Source organism: Hemicordylus capensis, chromosome 7 (genome assembly GCF_027244095.1).
Source record: "Hemicordylus capensis ecotype Gifberg chromosome 7, rHemCap1.1.pri, whole genome shotgun sequence".
NCBI classification, from domain to species: Eukaryota; Metazoa; Chordata; class Lepidosauria; order Squamata; family Cordylidae; genus Hemicordylus; species Hemicordylus capensis.
This window is the reverse complement of record NC_069663.1, coordinates 25783245-25802308: the sequence shown is the minus strand read 5'-3', so window position 1 is coordinate 25802308 and position 19064 is coordinate 25783245. Positions and strand designations below refer to the sequence as shown.

General features: G+C 42.5%; 1 protein-coding gene across 11 annotated transcripts in view; it reads right to left on the bottom strand.

Annotated features, from left to right (window-relative positions):
• Positions 1 to 19064, bottom strand: part of ZNF541 (zinc finger protein 541) — a 31911-nt gene that overhangs the window by 6413 nt on the left and 6434 nt on the right. For 8 of the 11 annotated variants that reach the window (XM_053266958.1, XM_053266954.1, XM_053266962.1 and 5 more), the window contains exons 3-12: positions 17891 to 18246; positions 14690 to 14933; positions 11217 to 12987; positions 10012 to 10070; positions 8068 to 8227; positions 6835 to 7002; positions 5204 to 5537; positions 3479 to 3542; positions 449 to 591; positions 196 to 299 (exon numbers count right to left, since the gene is read on the bottom strand). In XM_053266958.1, coding sequence (XP_053122933.1) covers positions 196 to 299; positions 449 to 591; positions 3479 to 3542; positions 5204 to 5537; positions 6835 to 7002; positions 8068 to 8227; positions 10012 to 10070; positions 11217 to 12987; positions 14690 to 14933; positions 17891 to 18194 — 3351 coding nt within the window. In that variant the 5' untranslated portion in view covers positions 18195 to 18246. Of the gene's footprint in view, positions 1 to 195; positions 300 to 448; positions 592 to 3478; positions 3543 to 5203; positions 5538 to 6834; positions 7003 to 8067; positions 8228 to 10011; positions 10071 to 11216; positions 12988 to 14689; positions 14934 to 17886; positions 18247 to 19064 lie in introns of those variants that run through there. The other 3 variants (XM_053266964.1, XM_053266963.1, XM_053266965.1) reach the window with 3 other exon arrangements.

Below are 19064 nucleotides of genomic sequence, written 5' to 3'. Positions count from 1 at the left end.
TGAGCTATGGCTACTCCCTACATAAGTGGAACCAATTATGTGATTAAAATCTGCAGCGCTAAAATTTGCAGTAAGTGATGCAAGCCTGAAAAACAGCAGAACAACTGGAGAAACAGCAGAAAAACCCAAGATTCTCAATCACACAATGAACACAAATCTGGCCTGTTTTGTCTCGGATTATTTTCTGCATCTTACCAAAATGTTTCCTTGGGCCTCATGCAGACAGTGTACAGCTAGTTCTAGGTTGGTCCCTCCCCCTGGCATCGCACTGGAGCAGGCCAGTTTTAACAGATCTGTGGCTGGAAACAAGATTTTTAAGAAGCATGAATATGCTTTACAGTGAAATGATTAAAAGAGCAATGGTGCAAAAGGAAAGGAAAACCTGCAGTATTGGGAGTGTGGGGTGGGGCAGATAGAATAACCTTAGGAAGAAACACTGTCACTACACCTCTTTTCTGTGTTTCCTTATTGGTTGTGATGTCTCCCCACGGCTTCCACACTAACAAGGCTGGATGTTCATAGTTTTCTAAGGATGATCTCTCTTGGAGATCAGGTATCTGTGCCTGAAAACGACTTCCAATATTAATATGTCTAAAAAAGAGGTAAAGGAAAAGAAACTCTGTGAACCAACAGAAAACGTATGAAGAAAAAGACATTTAATGAGCAAGTGATCATGTTCATTAAAACAAATTTGTAACGTTAAAAGATGGAAATGTTTTCTACATGGAGAAGAGCTTTGTGAAGCCAAAAAGTACACTTTAAGTATCTCTTGTGAAATTTGAAGCGAAGCAATAGTGAACTGGCCACTGGACAAAAACAAAAGTGTAAAAACTTCATTCATCCTGAGTTTGCTGGGTCTCAAGTCAGTTTTATTAGTGTTTTTTAACACTGATTTAGTATCAACAAATGTAAACTGTGCAGAAGGAACAGAGTCCCTGTCTAGATATTTTACAGTCTAGACACAAAGGGCAAAGGTGAAGAGGAAAGAGTTCATCTTAAGCAAATAAAATGAGGACATGGTTAAAAAGGGGGTTTTGTGGGGAAAGTGGGTTTTAATGGAGCTGATTCAAGGAAAGGGACCCATCTTGACAAGAGAGGGACAGCAGAGTAGCAAGTAGGGCAGTTGAGGATGAGAGGAAAACAGAGCAGGTAAGTGCAGTTGAGTGAAGAGAAAGAAATGAGGAGACAAAGTAGGAAATGTAAATGGGCCTGAGGAGTTCCTACAATTTGTCGTTCTTTCTTTTTAACGTAGCACATTAAATGATGTATGCCTGTTCATTTATCCCCATGAGCATTTATGCAGTCTTTTTAAAAGAGAAGAAAATAACCCAAGGCTATCTGCAATGCTCCACCATTTCAATAACATTTTCTTCTTTCTTTTTACAATATGCACTCCATTTCTGCAACTCACTCAAGAACATGTGTTTTTTTAAGGTTCTCTATTAGAGTGAGATTGACTAGACCAGAAGTAGTTCACAGTATTTGGTCTAAGCAATTTACCATCCCACTGCCTGGTGTGGCACTGGGGAAGCAGCTCTAAAAAGAAGTTAGGAAACAGAAGAGCAAAGCTCTTCCCCTCATGGCCGCACTCCGCTCAGTCTTATCACATCTATCCAACTACTGCTACTGAATCAGGATTAGTGCCATGGCGATATACCCAAGGTGCATTATTCATGTTGCACTACAGAGTTAAGCCTAGGTCCACTGAACATCAAGAAATCTATTTTATGGTCATGTTTTAACTTTCCACACACTTGACTACTTGGTGAAGTATTTTTTTTAAATACAGTGCAACAAAATAATGTTTAGCTTAACCATAGTTAATGTCTCATTAGTCCTCATTATATTTTCATCCAGCTGCATCCGATGCCTGATGGTTGGGAGTCTTCCTTCTCCATACTTGCTCAAGTAAGACCTACACAGAACTCTTAGCATTTTCTCTTACAGAAGACTAATCCTATTACAGATTATCTTGTTAACTAGGTGCATTTAACCCATATAGTACAATCTCATTAACAGCATCCCAGCAGAACCAGCTTCTACTTGGCTTCCAAACTAAACTGTGGTTCACCTTCTCTTTACTTACTTCCTCTATAGAACACAGACTCTTTTCATCACTTCTTGTTCTCCCACCCCTCAAGTCCTTCGCAAGCTGCTTCTTCCTATTCCACAAAGCATTTCTGATATGGTCTGACTTTTTATATAGAATTATCAGATACCAATTATTCTGGTACATACTAACTACCACAGGCAAAGTGGAATCTTGCCACTGCTGTATAGCATTTTGCACATTAAATACAGTGACAAAAGGACCCCCAAAGAGGCTGAAGATGAATTAACTGGTAAGTTTACTATGTTGTAGCACAGGAGCCCTTCAGTGTAATGGGTATCAAAGGTTTTGGGGTCCCAATGGAGGTTGTCTGCTGCACCCTGGCCTAGAAGACAGTTCCCTGCATCTCAAGTGGAAGCTTGTCAAAGAATATTGAAGTCAAGGTAGGGCAAATCCAAGGAGAACAGTTATTATGGGTGGAAGTCGGATGCTTTTTAAAAGGATTATTTGGGTCTGGTAAATCGCAATCTTTGCTGGTGTGGCAAGGCAGGAACACTAAAGGCTACCTTGCAGGAGAACAAAAAAAAAAAAAAAAGTTTCAATGGAAGAGCCACCCTCCCCATCCTGAGCAGCTGCAAAACAAGTTTAAAGTCTATATTATTTGTTCAATAGTTTTGTTTGAGAAACTTCTCAACATCATAAAACTAACCCTTGGTCTTAGGGTGCCAGCTAAACCTGAATAGTTAGAGTAACAGTGGAGTGGTTCGTTTGTTTGGGCTACATAGCTAGGAGGCCATTGTCCCTGCCCCTTCGCCTGAAAGAAGCAGTGTTTAAACCATCTATATTCAGACCACCTCTCTCATTCCTGTAAGTTTATTGCACCTATTCAAGGGGAATCCTGACCAATCTTAACAGAATGACCTCTTTGCCCTTAGACCAGCAATTCACTCTCTCTCTTAAAGGCTAAGAATGCTGGCAAATCTCTTCTCTAAAGCATTTCAGGTGGAGGAGGGAGACTAAAAACAGTCTGCAGAACCTGACATGGGATGTCAAATACACTATAGAAGAAAAGTGTGGATATTTATTTTCAAGTCTACCTCGTCTTTTCACGTCTGTCCAGAATCAAGCCAATTACAGAAAAAGCAGATGGGGGGGGGGGGCACATCTACCATTACCTAGCAAAAATTGTACTACTACTACTTACATACTGTACTGCTTTTCAACAAAAAGATCACAACAGTTTACACAGAAGGAGGAGAAGATGGATCAGAAGTGGTCGAGCAGGGATGGTGCAGGCAGAGAACATAAGGCTAAGAATTTTAGAGAGAACTGCAAAAGACAAAGTTGCCCTACCTAGCTACATACTGATGAAGAGGTGAGGAGTGTATAAGCTACTACTATACTTTTATCAATATAACTGTCACTTACGGTTCTATGCTGATTTTGGTGGTATCTTTCACAAGAGAGAACAAAAGGGTTCCATCCATTCCATCTGCAATTTTGTTTAAAAAAAAATTAGGAACACAAGCAAAATTGCAGAATCCTCCTCAAATCCTCTCTTGGCCATCCTCACCTAACCTTAATACCACGCCCTTATAGTTCACAGGAGCTCTCCTCTGATCTCTCTGAAATTAGGCAAGTACTGTGCAGACGTTTTTTAAAAGCCATCTGACTAGAGTACTCAGGAGACGTATTTTCAAACCACTGCATGTTGCACGCTGGCCTTTATGAATGGGAAGGCAGTTGAAATAATTTCAGATCACTCTAAATGAGATCCAAAACCACCACCAGAGCACAGAACACCAGAGCCTCGTTTTTCAGGGCTGTTGCGTCTTCTTGACAAAAACAAAGCAACAAGATGACTCCAGGGTTCCCATTTGGGGTGGTCTCCCAGTTTCAGAAACTTTATATGAATTAGGCAGTCAGGGATCCTACCTGGAAGGGCCCTAAGCCTCCCCCTCCAGCAGTGATAGTAGACAGGATAATGACCCTGTCATTATCAGCGATTGTTATATCACTGAATCTTGACTGTGTAATGCAGCCTGTTGACAAGCCTCAGCAAGGGTCAGGCTCCAATCTGTTGGGTTCCAGGATCCAGGGGAGCCTGGATGGGTCAGGCATGGGTCAAGATCCAAGGGAGCAATCAGAGAAAGGGAGCAGGAATTCAGACAAGAGGGCACTCTGTGTTTTCTCACTAGAGATGAGCTGCTTGGGCTTTACAGGCACCACAGTCAAGATGATAGTCTCAAAGCCCAGAACGCAAGTCTCTCAGGCTTGCAGTAGAAAAAGGGTATTGGTGGTACAGGGGTAAGGTGACAGCACCTGAATACTGGGACCCACAGTTTAAGATCCCACCCCACAACTTTGCAGCTATGAAGCGTGCAGTTACAGAGGGATATACAAAACTGCTTTATACCAAGTCAGACTATTGGTTCATCTAGCCCAGAATGGTCTACACTAACGGGCAGCAGCTCTCCAAGGTTTTAGGCAAGTATATTTCCCAGCCGTACCTGGAGATGCTGCCAGGGATTAGAGCAGGGGCTCTGCCACTGAGCTATGGCCTGATCCCAGTCCAGCTTGGTCTGGTGGGCCTTGGTCTGAGTTCCAGGCCCAGAGAAGGATTGTGGGGCCGGGGCTCGTGGGAGGGCCTTCTCTGTTGCAGTCCCCTCCTTATGGAACACTCTGCCTCCTGAGATTCGTAATACCCCCTGTCCTTTAAGAAGCTCCTGAAAACCTATCTATTTTGCCATGCTTTTTGTTTTTAACGTGGGGTGTGTGTGTGTGTGTGGACTTTTTCATTTTCCCTTTTCTTTCTCGCCCACCCACCCCCTTCCTTGTTGTTTTAATTTATGTAAACCACCTCGAGTCTAAGGAAGTCAGGCGGTCAATAAATTTGCTAAATAAAATAAATACATAAAACCCCAGCTAGAAATCATGAGTGTGATTGGTTGCACATGAGTCCAAAAAGCTTTTGTGCCAAGCTCATTTTTGAGAGCAGGCTTAAGCTCCTTCTTTCTCAAACCACCACCCGCTCTCCTGCGTTTTTCAAAGCACTTGGCCAGTTTTGTCCTATGAAGCTGGCCTAAACAACACTGAGAGTTTCCTTCAGTCATCACTATGAGTTTCTGGGTGAAAGAGAACAGTTTCCATTACCTAGAACAGAGGTGTACATCTTGGTGGAACCAGCATTGGCAGAGGAAGAGCAGAGAGTGTTGAAATACAGCCCTGAACCCTCACGGATGGGGCTGAGCATTGGAGGAGGCGTGTAAGGGGAGCACTGGACCAAGCCCTGAAGGAGGTGGTCCATGAGGAAGACAGGCGAGCGAAGGTTACTCTGGTAGCAACCTCCAGTGCCAGGCTGTATCTCACTGCAGGCTGGTGGAGGAGGTGGGATGAAGAGTGATTTCGGGCGGGTCCTCCTTTTCCTCTTCTTTTGCAGTGTGCCTTCCCGGAGATCCTTATCATCCTGGCTTTCCTTCTCATCAGCCTGAGAAGACAGACACAACTCACAGGATTTTAAATTGCTACTGGAGGAAAATGAATGCTACCTACATGGTGATGAGTCCTTAAGAGTGCAATACTGGGTATTTTTCTCTGAAGCTCGGCATACGCGAGACTACTTCCTCCCCTGTGTCCCACCACGACCTCTGGCTGACTGAGAACGTTCTCTTGAGACCACCCTCTGTGTGCCAAGTCAAAAGACACAGCTAATGCTCTTGGGGCATATCTCCATTACCAGAACACATCACTTTAATAGTCAATAATTCCCCAAAGAATCCCGGGAATTATAGTTTGCCGAGGGTACCAAGAGTATTCTACCAGAAATCCATAACCCATTTCCCAAAACTACAATTCCCACAGTGGCTGAGAGACTGAGTTACTGATCAGGAACACCTGTCCCCTAAGTTGGGACATGGTCAAATTTGCCATCACCTTATTAGGTGATCTCTCAGCCGCAGTCCTCCCACTTCTACCTCCACCTGCAATACTGGATTGATAACTACACTGACAACCTTACAGGGGCGTTGTCAGGATTACAAGATTATAATATATGAGAAGTGCTTTGAATGCTCTAGAAGTGGTAATATAAATGCTAAGCAAATCAATGGGCCCAGAAAATGGTCTGGAAGCACACGATACAGCAGCCTTGTTCAAGCAAAGCAGGCCTGGATCTGATCAGTGCCTGGAGAGGAGACGTGTCTGAAAACCCCAAGTATGCCACCCTGAGTTCCATGATGGAAGGAATACCAGATATACATGTGATAAAGAAATAATAACCATATTAGAAGGGAATGGCTGTAAACATGCCCACAGAGAGGTGTTTGTGGTGGCCATCCCAAACTATACAACTCAGTCCATCCCCCCGCCTTGAAGACTTTATCCAGATATATTTCAGAAATGTTTGGAATATACTTCCCATTTTGGTTAGCTTTGTGGGGCTGAGGTTAAACTGAGAAAAAGTGGTTTTTAAAAATGCATTTCTTATGTTTTTACATGTATTTTTCTGACTGCGAGTACAATCAGAGGAGGGGATATAGCACATACTGTAAGCCATAGATAATGGAACTCCTGAAAACAGCAAAGCACAAAGCCTCCAGTATTTCAATACCTCACTGTTCACACAGCCAGTTTTATGATAATGCAGATTCCCTCCTGGCACTCTGCATAGCCTGGATCCTTACACATACCACTGTGCTAGACAGGAAGTCCCACCAAAACCTCATATCCATTGGCTCTGGAACAATTCATATTTCTTTGAACAAACACCACAAATCACCACCCACTTTGCTCTCTCGCTGCTGGTTTGTAGCCGTTACAGGTACCGAGACAGGAATTATAAGAGGTGCTACTGCCACATCTTCCAAAGGCCTTTTGATTTCAGGAAGAGTACCTCCATCCCCTGCTGGCTTGAAGGACAGTTTCTGAGGTTGTAAATGTTCTGCCTCAAATGCCTTAAGGGAAAGGAAAGAAAAAAATGCATCCCAGCAACAAGCACACATAATCCTGAAATCGCTCTTGTTTTATTTCAGTTTCTGTCCTGCTCCTTCCTAAGGTAGCAAAACAAACTAAAAACAAATAAATAAAAAGCAAGCAACAGAAACAGAACACCCAATGCAACATATTTAAAGTTCTCAATGTTTCTGCTCAAGCCCTTAAATTCGAAACAACTATAGTTAGCATTTATATTCCGTTCTTCAGCATTCAAAGCACTTAATATACATTTTCTCAGTGATCCTTATAACCAATTTTTAGAGGTAGTTCAGTATCATCATACCCAATAGCAAAAGTTCATCATATCAGGCAGGGTATATTTGGCTGGAGTGCCTATATACCACAAGCACCCAGGTCTGGGTACAGTGCATGTCTCAGCATGCTGTGCACAAAGATATTTTGCCCCCTTGCAGGATCCCTGTCACTGTTAATTTGGTGTACACGCACATGAGTTCTCTTAGGCGTTCTTTTTCTAGAAGCAAAGAGAAAGCCAGAAACCAAAGAGGAGCTGAAAAACTGAAAAACCAAAACACGCAATTGGCTTAAAGGGCACAAAAGTACAAGATATTGGGAAGCAGGAGAAGGACTTAAATGTGGCTGGATACTGCAGGATAGAAGACCAGTCTGCACAGCCTCTGTGCTTGTGGTCAACCCTTTTATTTTCACTTGAGACCAACATTAAACCATGGTTTCAAATCCTAGTGAAACAGGAACTTTGGTTATTGTTTATGGAGGTTTTAGATTAAGGGCACTGTACCCTTTAACTGCATTTAAGGTAGGAAGAGGGAATTTATTCCAGGAGGCAGGATACAAGCCCACAGCTGTTTTCTGGGCTTTTAACCACGGTTAAGAGGAAGGCAGCACTATGGCTGGGAGGATGGATTAGGCTGAAAGATGATGAATTGCCCAAAGCCACCCAATGAGCTTTATGTGCCATACCTGCCCTTGTAACTAAGAGTTGTCTCAATGATAAGTATCAGTAGTAACAAACATTCATTCATCAGAGTTACCAAGTTCTTTTTTACCTGCTGTTTTTCCTTTCCTGATGGGGACTGCCACTGTTCACTATAGAAACACATATGGCTGTTTAGACCTCTCTCGGTATAAAACAGTTGACTGCAGGTTGTGCAAACAAAGTTGCTTCCATGCTCACTTCTTTCTATAGGACCTCCCTCAGTCTTCGTACTAATGGCAGAAATCAAAATTTTAAAAGGATGAAAAATACTGTGTCATGAAACTGAATCTCTACTATTTAGTCATTGAGCCTCAATCCATATTACATGCACATTTGCATTTCCTGCTTTAGAGCCCATTTTATATCTGTCTGTCTGAGAAAAGAGCTTCCACAGTCCATTTATCAGCAAACTGTGTTAACTAGCAAAGAAACCCCCACTGGGATAATATATACAAGTAGGAGAGTTAATGGCTGGGATCCAGAAAGTTGCTTAGGAGCGTACACTAGCCCAGTGAAATGTTTTGCTTATTTCTTTTGAACAGCTGACCCTTGTGCCATATTACAAGCGGCTTTTGAAACTCCCCACCCAGGAAGGAGCTGTTCATTGTCTGTCTGCTGCCCTCACGTTTTCTCCATGTAAACGCTGATAAACTTGTTACCAGGTAGAAGTACAGTCAATTCAACATTCATTAGCATGGTTGGGGAATGGAAATCTCACAGTAACAGGAGCTTTTCCGATTGGCTTTCCAAAGGCCTTGCCTTCGACAGTAACGCCCTTTCTTCTAAACACTGATTGGTTCATATCGCCACCAAGATGGTGGACACCCTCTGTGCAATCCTGATGAGTTTGCATTTTTAAGAGACATTGGAATGGGCATCCAGCGCTTTCTTTCTGCTTATTCTTCCCAATGCCTGGATCAAGTGGTGCTTCAGAACCCAGGGAATATATGTCAGATGCTATCTGGGACACTTCAAAATAGCTTGAACAGGGACTTTTATTTATTTATTATTTAATGTATTTATCAAATTTGTACACCGTCCCAAACTTTTGTCTCTGGGCAGTGTACCGGTAAGAACTGGGTAACAAAAGCATACATGTGTCTGATCTCTTTTTTACTTTGCGAGTTTGTACTTGACCAATGTACTTCACTGTTATGTTTTGAACGCCAAGTTATACAATCACCTAGTAACGAACCTATTTGTGCCAATGGATTTAACCCTCTGTTACACCTAACGTTCTGGGGTGCTCCACTTTACTGGCAACCATACTATGGTTTGGTATGACAAACTGGAGGCACTCCAAGTACTCAGAGGGCTAAAAGAAAAGCCTGAGATGGTGGAGCCAAGAGCTACCATTTTTACTATTTTTTAATTATCAGGTTTACCAGTGATGCAAAATCTAGGTGGTTTTTTGGAGGATGCAAAATCTAGGAAGTTGGTAAAAAAAACACCCCAAAACACACACTTCTATTTGGCTTCATGTTATCTTCAACTATTATCTCTGTATTTGTTCCAAATAATACAGCAATATGGCAACAAATTTGTAATGCACCAACTTCTAGTAGGCAAGCATGAACCTAACACTTCCCAAACTGATCAAATTAAAGAATTATATAAACCCAGTATCAAGGAAACAGAAACATGCACAACTCTCACTGTTACCAATGCACATGGTATCTGACAAATATTGCTATGTCTGGTAAATATTGCTAGATGCCCTGCTAACTGAGCAAAGAGGCACCTTTTTAAAGTGGTGATTCTTTTTATTTATCAGAGGGAGAGCAACTGGTCCTATCACAGTACCTCCAGTGACTGTTGCTGGTGTCTATCTTATGTTTCTTTTTTTAGATTGTGAGCCCTGTGGGGACAGGGAGCCATTTTATTTGTTTATATCTGTGTAAACTGCTTTGGGAATTTTTGTTGAAAAGTGGTATAATATCTGTTGTATTCATAAATAAAAAACTGTATCACATCCCTTCCAAGCACTGTCAAATCATTATCATGCCCAGCTTACCATCCAGGGGGAAAGGGTTCTTCCCTCATTGGGTTAGTAAAGCTATAGATGTTTCCACCCTGTGGTTAAAAAAAAAAAAAAGTAAATGCTTTTAAATAGTTTTCTCACAACATACATACATACACACATACATACACACAGTACTTTTCATCTTCACAAGAGCTCTTGTAATTTTCCTTTCTTCAGAAGCCTTAAGTATCCTTTGGAAAGCAGTAACAATCATAAATCGTTCACTCTACTTTTTCTCCTCTCCTCTCCCAGAGCAGGGCCTAAACTAGCTATATAGGTAATAATAGTATTAGCTGGTCTTGTGGTAACAAGCATGATTTGTCCCCATAGCTAAGCAGGGTCTGCCCTGGTTGCATATGAATGGGAGACTAGAAGTGTGAGCATTGCCAGATATTCCCCTCGGGGATGGAGCCACTCTGGGAAGAGCAGAAGGTTTCAAGTTCCCTCCCTGGCTTCTCCAAGATAGGGCTGAGAGAGATCCCTGCCTGCAACCTTGGAGAAGCCACTGCCAGTCCGTGTAGACAATACTGAGCTAGATGGACCAATGGTCTGTCTCAGTATATGGCAGCTTCCTCTGTTCCTAACACATCCAGAGGCTTCCAAATTGACTCCCAGAATAGCGCACACACACTCACAACCTACTGTGCACCTCAACCAGTTCCTTCCAAGCTGGACACAGACAAAGGGCTCCGTAACATTTTTCTCAGCAGGAAGAGCAGCAGAGGCTTGGGCAGAACTACCCACTCATACATCTCAACTACTCATTCCCAAGCGCAAACTAAGTCAAATGTAAGAGTGAGAAGATGAAGTACATATGGGGGGCAGGGGGGAAGCTGCAAAAATATTCATTCATGTTGGAAAGAAAGGGGGCAAAGAGAGCCCTCTCCTGTGTCTTGGCTCACTCAGCAGTCAACCATGGGGAAAGCCAGTTCTGTTGTCTCTGCAGTCCTTACTTTGGACAATATGGCCTCTGTCTTGTAAAGAGTTCCTAGCCAGGGTCCTACAACATATGCAGAGCCCTGTTAAGTTCTCTCCAACCCAGAAGCTATAAAACACAAACTGCTACCTCCCACCAACTTGATGAGAACTACCATTTTACAGATGGGGTCTTTGCTACCATTGCTTTAAAAAAAAAAGCATAAAATAATTAACTTTTTTGTTTAACCTTACAAAGAAAATGTACAAGTTGAACATGCCTGAATCCTGTTGAAAATGGTCAGCTTTGGCTTCACTCTGGCCCCACTATCAAACGAGGTACTAGGCAAGGAAAAGGAAGCCATGGCTACTTGACTGGGAGAAGCCACAGAAGATACATCAAACTTCAGCTTCTCCTTCCGGCGGGGTCGACCGCTGCGGGAATGCCCCTTGCCACCAGATTCTTTGGCACAAGTCTTACTCTTCTCTTTCTTTCTTGGGATGGGAGAGCCATTCCCCAACTGACTTGGCTTCCCATAAGTGTGGTTTCCTGGGGCATTTTCATACACTACAGTTTGGCTAGGGCTGGAGTAGTCTTTTAACCCCAAGCACCCTTTCAAGGTTCTGGTGTGCTTGACATGAGAAACAGATTCTGTGTTCATGGGAGGCATAGCAAGTGGTTGAAACGAATGCAGAGGAGTAGTTGGCTGTTGACCATCTTTCTCACTGCCAGACGAGAAGTCCTTCTGAAACTGGGTCAAGGACTTTTTCACGCACAAGGGGGAGTCTTCATTTTCTGTGGTTTCCAAAAGTGGGTTAACCAAATCCGTTTGCTTCTGAAACACACTTTGAAGCGGTTTCGCTATCATCTGCTCAGCCTCTGAAGTTGCCAGCTGTGATGAAGCCAACAGCTGAGTGTGAGATACAATGTGCTGAGATTTGGTGATCCTCTGGAACAGGTGACCCTGTACTTGTAGCTGATCCTGATTCATTGAGGATTCCTGGGATTTCATAAAGAGCTGCCTGAAGAGGGGTCCGGCCTCTCCTTTCTGCAGTGCAGCATGTTTAGAGGCATCTGGGAGCCTTGCTGATGGCCGAAAGGTCTCTTCAAAACCACTGAGCTTTGGCTCCCCAAGAAACTCCCCTTGTGACTTTAAGAGCGTGGGAGTGAAGGATAAAACATCTGGATGCTCAAAGGTCTGTGTCAAAGAATCAAAACCATGGGAGGGTCCCATTAGCCCTTGTGAAACATCTTGAGCAGCAACAGGTGACATCTGAGCAACATAAACACTGTTCCCTTTGCTTTTGGTATAGGTTGGTGGCACATTTCTGACCCACTGGAAGCTGCCATTTGACTGGTGAGAGGTTGCAGGAATCTTCTGTCCTCTGAATAATGGGTAGCGAGGTATACTACTGTTAGGCCAATATTCCAGGGCTGTGGTTTCTAAAGGGAACTGAGGTTCTGAATGTGGCTGCCTCTCAGGCAAATTTGTAACATTTTCCGCTGGTCCAAGTACAGATAAATTCCCAGGATTTATTATGGTGTACATACTGGAAGAAGTAGTGTTCTTTTGACAAGGATAAAGTTCCTTCATCACTTTATCACCAGTGGCTTCCGTGAGTGCAGTTGTACTTGCAGGAACACAAGAAATCTGACCACACACAGAAGTACAGGGTTGTAGGGAACCTTTAGTATCAGATTCAGACTGCCCCGTGGCAGGTGAAGGAGCCGACGGAAGCTTCTGGCCAACTATACTACTTACAATACACCTCAGCAGGTCTCTGTTGGGCAGAAGGGAATGATTGGGAGCCTGAGGCTCAGGGTGAACAGCCAGCCTTTCTGCAGTTCTCACATTGCTGGGTCCCATCTGGACACGTGAATCGTGCGGAGGCGGGGAGCTCTCATAAGCCTCGTCGTCTTTTAACAATCTCAAGCCATGGTGCATTTCGTAATGCCTGCGTAACGATCGATGGTCCGAGTAACTCTTATTGCAGCCTTGTTCTATGCAAATGAATGGCTTTGTTTTTTGGTGTGTAAGCATGTGACCACTCCTGAGATTTAAAAAAATATATATGTTTTTTTAAAGATGAAAACACAGAAGAGAGCTCCTACCCACCAAGGAAGGAAAATATTTTAGTGGATGCTACTAATGAATACTGTATTATTACTAGCAACCACTAAAGTATTTCCCCATCTTGGTTAACACAGTTTTCACTTTTATTATCTATCCCATAACATACTAAAGGATTTTGGTGGAGATTGTGAAGCCTCTGGCAGTGACTGGTACAGCTGCCATTCTGTCAGAAAGGAGCTGAGCAGCCAGAAGGACCTCTCTGGCTAAAATGACTGAGCTATTCCAATCCTAGGAGAAGCAATGCAAGCAGAATGTTGAGGAAAGGATATTCTAGAGAAGCAGGGGCCTATGAACGTAGATGAGATGAGGAAGTGATCCAGGAGAACAAGGCTAGGGGAAGGCAATCAGAGGCAGGAGATGGAAAGGCAAACAGGCAGAGAAAAGAGGAACATATGTTTAGAAGCTTCAGAGATGAGGAAGGCTGAAGTTCATATATTATTTCGAAACTAAAAAAAAGAGTTTGCACTAAAGTGATAAACCTGTGTCTGGGCTGTACATCAGGAACTGCCGGAGCTAGAAATGGGAACATAACATATGTACAGCTGCCCCATGCGGTGGGTCACTACAAGTTGGAACATTTCCCTAGGCAGTAGAGAGTTCCCAGATACTGGAATGATTTTGCCCACTCAGGGTGGTCGGTCACTGGTTCTCTTCAACAGGAAGGGCTATAAAGGCATTCTGGTCAGGCTAGAATGTTGCTTGGGCAATAACAGTCTTTGCTAAGCCAGCCACGAGTGACTTCCTAGCACTAACCCCACTCATCAGCTACCTATGGCTCAGCTGACACTGTACCACTTCAGAGTTGAGGTGAGGTTGTCAAGATGAAATGCTTCAACACACACAAAAAACACAAAACAAAAACAAAACATCCCATATAAAAAATTAAGTGTCAGGGAGAATGATTATAGCCTAGCCTTCTCATTGAAAAGCCAGTTTTCTGTTGGTAGCAAGTTTTCTTGTATAGAATAGCATTCCATCATGGCAGCTTTCTCTTCCAGTCTGAAACGGTAAGGCCCAGATCCCAGTTAACCACCTCAATGACAACTAGGTCTCAATTAGTTTTCATGCAAATTTCAAAAGGTCAAATCCTCCTTTCCAAGTAACTATAGGGTATAAAGGGAGCCACCATTTGGTGCTGTGCTCTAAGGAAAAGAGGTTCAAGAAGCTCCCACATTTCCATTTCCTTTTGCTTAAGTTACTTTTCCTGAATAATCACTGTACTTTCGCCCCACCCAGAAACTGCCCCCAAATTTTCTGAGGGCAAAATTCTTCCACACATCAGAAACAAAATGTGTTAGCAAACTTCTCTCTCCTCAGTACCAACTGTATATTCATCCCTGGAATCCGGCCTGAATCTAGTGTTCTGAGAAACCCAAACGCTTACCATGTTACAGAGCTGTGTGCTCACACCACAGATGCAATGCAATTCTGTTGGCAATTTTGCTATTTACAGTACTTAACTGGAAGGCAAATTACTGTATACTGTAAATTACCACAGAATATCAGCTCTTTGTTCATCTGTATCTGGCACTAACCAAATGGGAACAACAGCCAGATTTCTACAGTAGTAGAAACTCTGAATACATTGAAATCAATTTTATTGGCAAACTGATACATACAGGTGGTCCTGCCTCTTAAACGCTTTGCTGCAGATCTTACAGACGTGTTTCCGTTCCTGGCTGTGAGTCACATAATGTTTGCTGAGGGAGCTGGTGCTACTGAAAACCTTTCCACAGAGGCTGCAATCCAGGAAAGGGGCTTGAGGGGAGCTTTGGGTGGGCTTTCCTTTCTTTCCACTGCCAGAACTGGATCTGCCTCCTTGCTCCACTTCTTTAGGTGCTGAAGGAGCAGGAAGCCTCAATTCTAAACAAGTGAAAGACAATTTTAGCTCACTTACACTGTATTTGCTATGTTGAGTAGTCACACAGAGCACGAACTAGGAAACCTCTGGTTCAACTCTCAGCTCACTCATAAACTCACTTGATGGCTTTAGACAAGCCTCAGTCCCCTTGAGATGGGCCCCCTCCGCAGTATTGAGATAATATGGACCTACCTTATAGGGTTGCTGTAAGGAATAATGAGAGAATGGATACTGTGCCTTGAACCGGGAAATCATTTTGTAAATGCTAAGAATATGTTCAAAGCGGACATCCTCATAAGGACACATTGCAGAGGTTTAATTAATGGAAAGAGCAAGGTAGAAGTCTCTGCCATCACACACACTCACACTCCCCCACCCCTTCCCCAGGTTGATAACATGTTTTTATTACATAAATGAAGTACCCATACAATTCAATGAAGCACCGCTAAATCCTGTTGAAATCTCAAGTATTGTTTTGTCTCTTTCATAAGCCTCCTTCTTGTGCTGCTAAAGTGGTCCAATCCCAAACTCACAAATATGGAACACTGAAAACTCTGGTCTTTGCTATACATGCAACCTATTTGGCATCTAAACCAGCACCACAGCTCTAAAAGGAATTAACCCATCCTCACCAAACTGCCTCATATATAGCAGATCCAATGATTTCACAGCTAATTAGTTTGAAGTTTCCATTCTAGCTGTTTTTAGGATTTCAGCACCAGAGTGCTTCATTAATAAATTCATTCAGCTAATTACATTAGATCTATGAAAGCAACATAGCATTCACTTTCTAAAAGGAAGAAAGGGCAAACAATTGTTCAGCATTATTGCAGCTAATCAACCAATGCTCACTCTCAACACTTTAATACATCTATCATCCTGATGGAGCATTCCCTCTGTCTCTCTCCACCTTATTGCACTGTCAATTGTTTTGAAACATCTCAATAATAATACACATAATAAACATTATTATTCTATTGTATGTGTTGGTAGTTCATGTTCTGTTGGCTTTAATGTGTTTTTAATTTTATGTTTCATTTTATTGTTATTATTTTGCGAGCCACCCAGAGAACAATTTATTATGCAGTGGCCATACTGTGTAAATAGTTGTTGTTTTATCTACATTAACTGATATCCCTATTACTGCTGATTTCATCCTTTCATAACCGCTAAAATGTTATTAACATCACCCATCGGTAGATCACCCATGACAACCAGATACCAAAGGCTGGTGACCAGTGTTGCTAAGGACAAATGCTTGCACACACCTAGTAGCATGTAAAGCATCAACTTTACCAGACCTAGGAACAGTTTTTCAAGGAGAGCTGTTCTTTTAAAGTGCTGTGAGCTAAATCTTTCCTATTAAACCAGCAACACCTTTCCCCAGTGATGATCTGAGTGAATATTCTCTCTCTCTCTGAATTTGAAATTGAAAATTGAAAAAAGATATTACAGATTATCTTTTGGAAGCAAATTTTAGAGTAAGTCTTTTCAGCTGAAAGCTTCCAATCTATCTTGTACGAAATTTTAAATGCTAGAGGGGCTGAAAAGGAAATCATCTTCCAGATTAAGTGGGAATGTTATCTTGGAAGAACTGCCATTCTTCTTCATTGTAACTTTTTCCCCTGTTGCAGCTAGAGAGAGTGCTCAAAGACTCTACAGGGAGTGTTTTCTTATCCAAAACGTAATTGAAAGGAAACTAAGCAGAAGGGGAACATATTTCTACCATACTGTAGTGTAATAATTTTTATCTATCATTTTTCTATACAATGCTAAGTGCCTAACAGCACTTTATAGACAAATCAAGTCAATGCCATTGTCCCAAGGAGATCTCTACATATTAATTCTAGTTCCTTGATTAAGCCACAGAAGAATCAGACCTTTGACTGTTTTTGTTTCAGCAGTTCTTTTCATTTTTGCCACTTAACATGAGCAGTTAAAAAGTGTAACACCCCTTTTTAAAGCTCCATTCTCAAAATGCTCCACAATCTACACACTCCACTACCATTATGTTAACAATGCTGCACTGAAAGTAACTGACCAACATAGCACATGTGACAACATCATTGCCCAAAAATAAATCAACAGCACCAGATTGTATTCCAGGGTGCACAACTGCAGCCCTCTTGCTGTTGCTGATCTACAACTCTCATCATCCCTGACTATTAGTCATTGTGGCTGGGGGTGATGGGAGTTGTCGTCCAACAACAAATGGAGACGAAGTTGTGCAGCCCTGTGGTATTCAATATAGCACATGATCTCACCACCTTTCAGCAGATGCAATTGGTCCACAACGTATGCATGCCAGAACACCCATTAATGGAACTGATGGTACTGCAGAAATGGTAGCAGAAGTGAAGTCAAGACAGTTTTGATGAAACCTCTGCATTTTGGACTATCAAGATTTATTTTTGTTCAAAAACTGCATGTTTGCATGGAAACTGCTGCTTTTTCGGCTGGGACTCAGTGTCTTCCTGAGATTTGTGCATGGGGAGGAGGCAGGATAATCTGAAACTGAAGCCTCTCTCGTGGCTTCCCTCACGCCCCACCACCACAGCAATTAAACAAGGTTGGCAAGCTAAAAAAGAAAATCCAAGCTGGCTGATGCAGTCATGCCCCTTTCCCCCACTAACTCACGGCTAATCCACAACAGGGAAGATGCACACAAGGCACCAAGGCTCCTGCTCTGGAAATAAAGAAGGCGGAAACTGGGAGACAAAGGAGAAGCTCCTCCTACATAAACTGATCAGAACTAAAATCTGACTGGTGCTGTCTCAGGAGCAGGTATGAGGAGCAACCCAACTCTGGATACACTCCCCCATTGAGAGAGAATGCCACTAATATCACCTGAGACTGGAACCCAGGTTTCCCACATCCAGTTTAAGCCACTGCCTTTATGCACCCTGCTATGTTAGCCCTTTACAACTATAACCAGGAAGAAATCTTGATAACTACCTACCACGCAGAAGTGGCCGCGAGTCTGAGTCACAGTCATCAAGGAGTTTAGCAGAATCACAGTCCTTCACTGAATACAAAGACAAGGTGTCCAGGTTGTCCTCCAAAGTGTCATTATTCATATTTGTGGCTGAAAGGCTGGGATCTACATCCAGGTTGCTCAATCCCGAATAAATCATGTCTCTCATATCTGGACACAGATCATGGCTGAAAGCATCGCTACAATCCAAAGCCTGATTCCCTGAAAACTCATGAAGCTGAATCTCAGACTGGAGGGAGCTTTCATCACTAAGGTGGTACGGGTCCATGTTTACCCACCTTCGCTGTTTCCGTTGTGGGCTGAGATTCCTAAACAAAATACTAAGAGGGAAATGGGAGATGATAAAGGGTCTGAGAACAATCGCCCAAGAGTTTATCAGAATCACAGTAACGCAGAAGTCAGAGCAATACTAGAGCACATTCACTACTAGCTTAAATATAAACCAGACACAAGCAAAGAAGACTCAATACAAACATGTCTAGTTTGTGTTTCAGTTAGCAACAGTTTATGTTCAGATTACAAACACAAAAGCCCAGCAAGGCAATTGGATCTATTGGGCTATTAAAGCCACCACAGCCACCGAGAGCACCTCAGCATTTGATGACTGATCAGATGACTGTACCAGCATATTTTTAACCTATCTATTAATTTAACTAACATTTTAATACCGCCCAAAACTTACATCTCTGGGAGGTTTACAACAAAGCAAAATAAATGATCACAGAAAAAGTTAAAAAGTTAAAGTGGGGTTCATGATGAAGAAGACATTCTCTTAAAAAAAAAATTTAACCAACATTTTAAAACAATGTTAAAACTATTAAAACAATATTTAATTAAAAGCCTGAGTGAACAGATGTGTTTTTAAAGACCTTTAAAAAGTTGTCAGAGATGGGGAGGCTCTTATTTCAGCATGGAGCATGTTCTAAAGCTTCGGGGCAGCAGCGCATAAGACCTGTCCCCAAGTAGCCGCCAGAAGAGCCGGTGGCAGATAGACCTCTCCTGAATGAGCGGTCGGGTTCATGATGAAGAAGACATTCTCTTAAATACCCAGGGCCCAAGCCGTTTAGGACTTTATAGGTTATAACCAGCTCCTTGTATTTTGCCCGGGAATTTATCGGCAGCCAGTGTAGCTGCATTT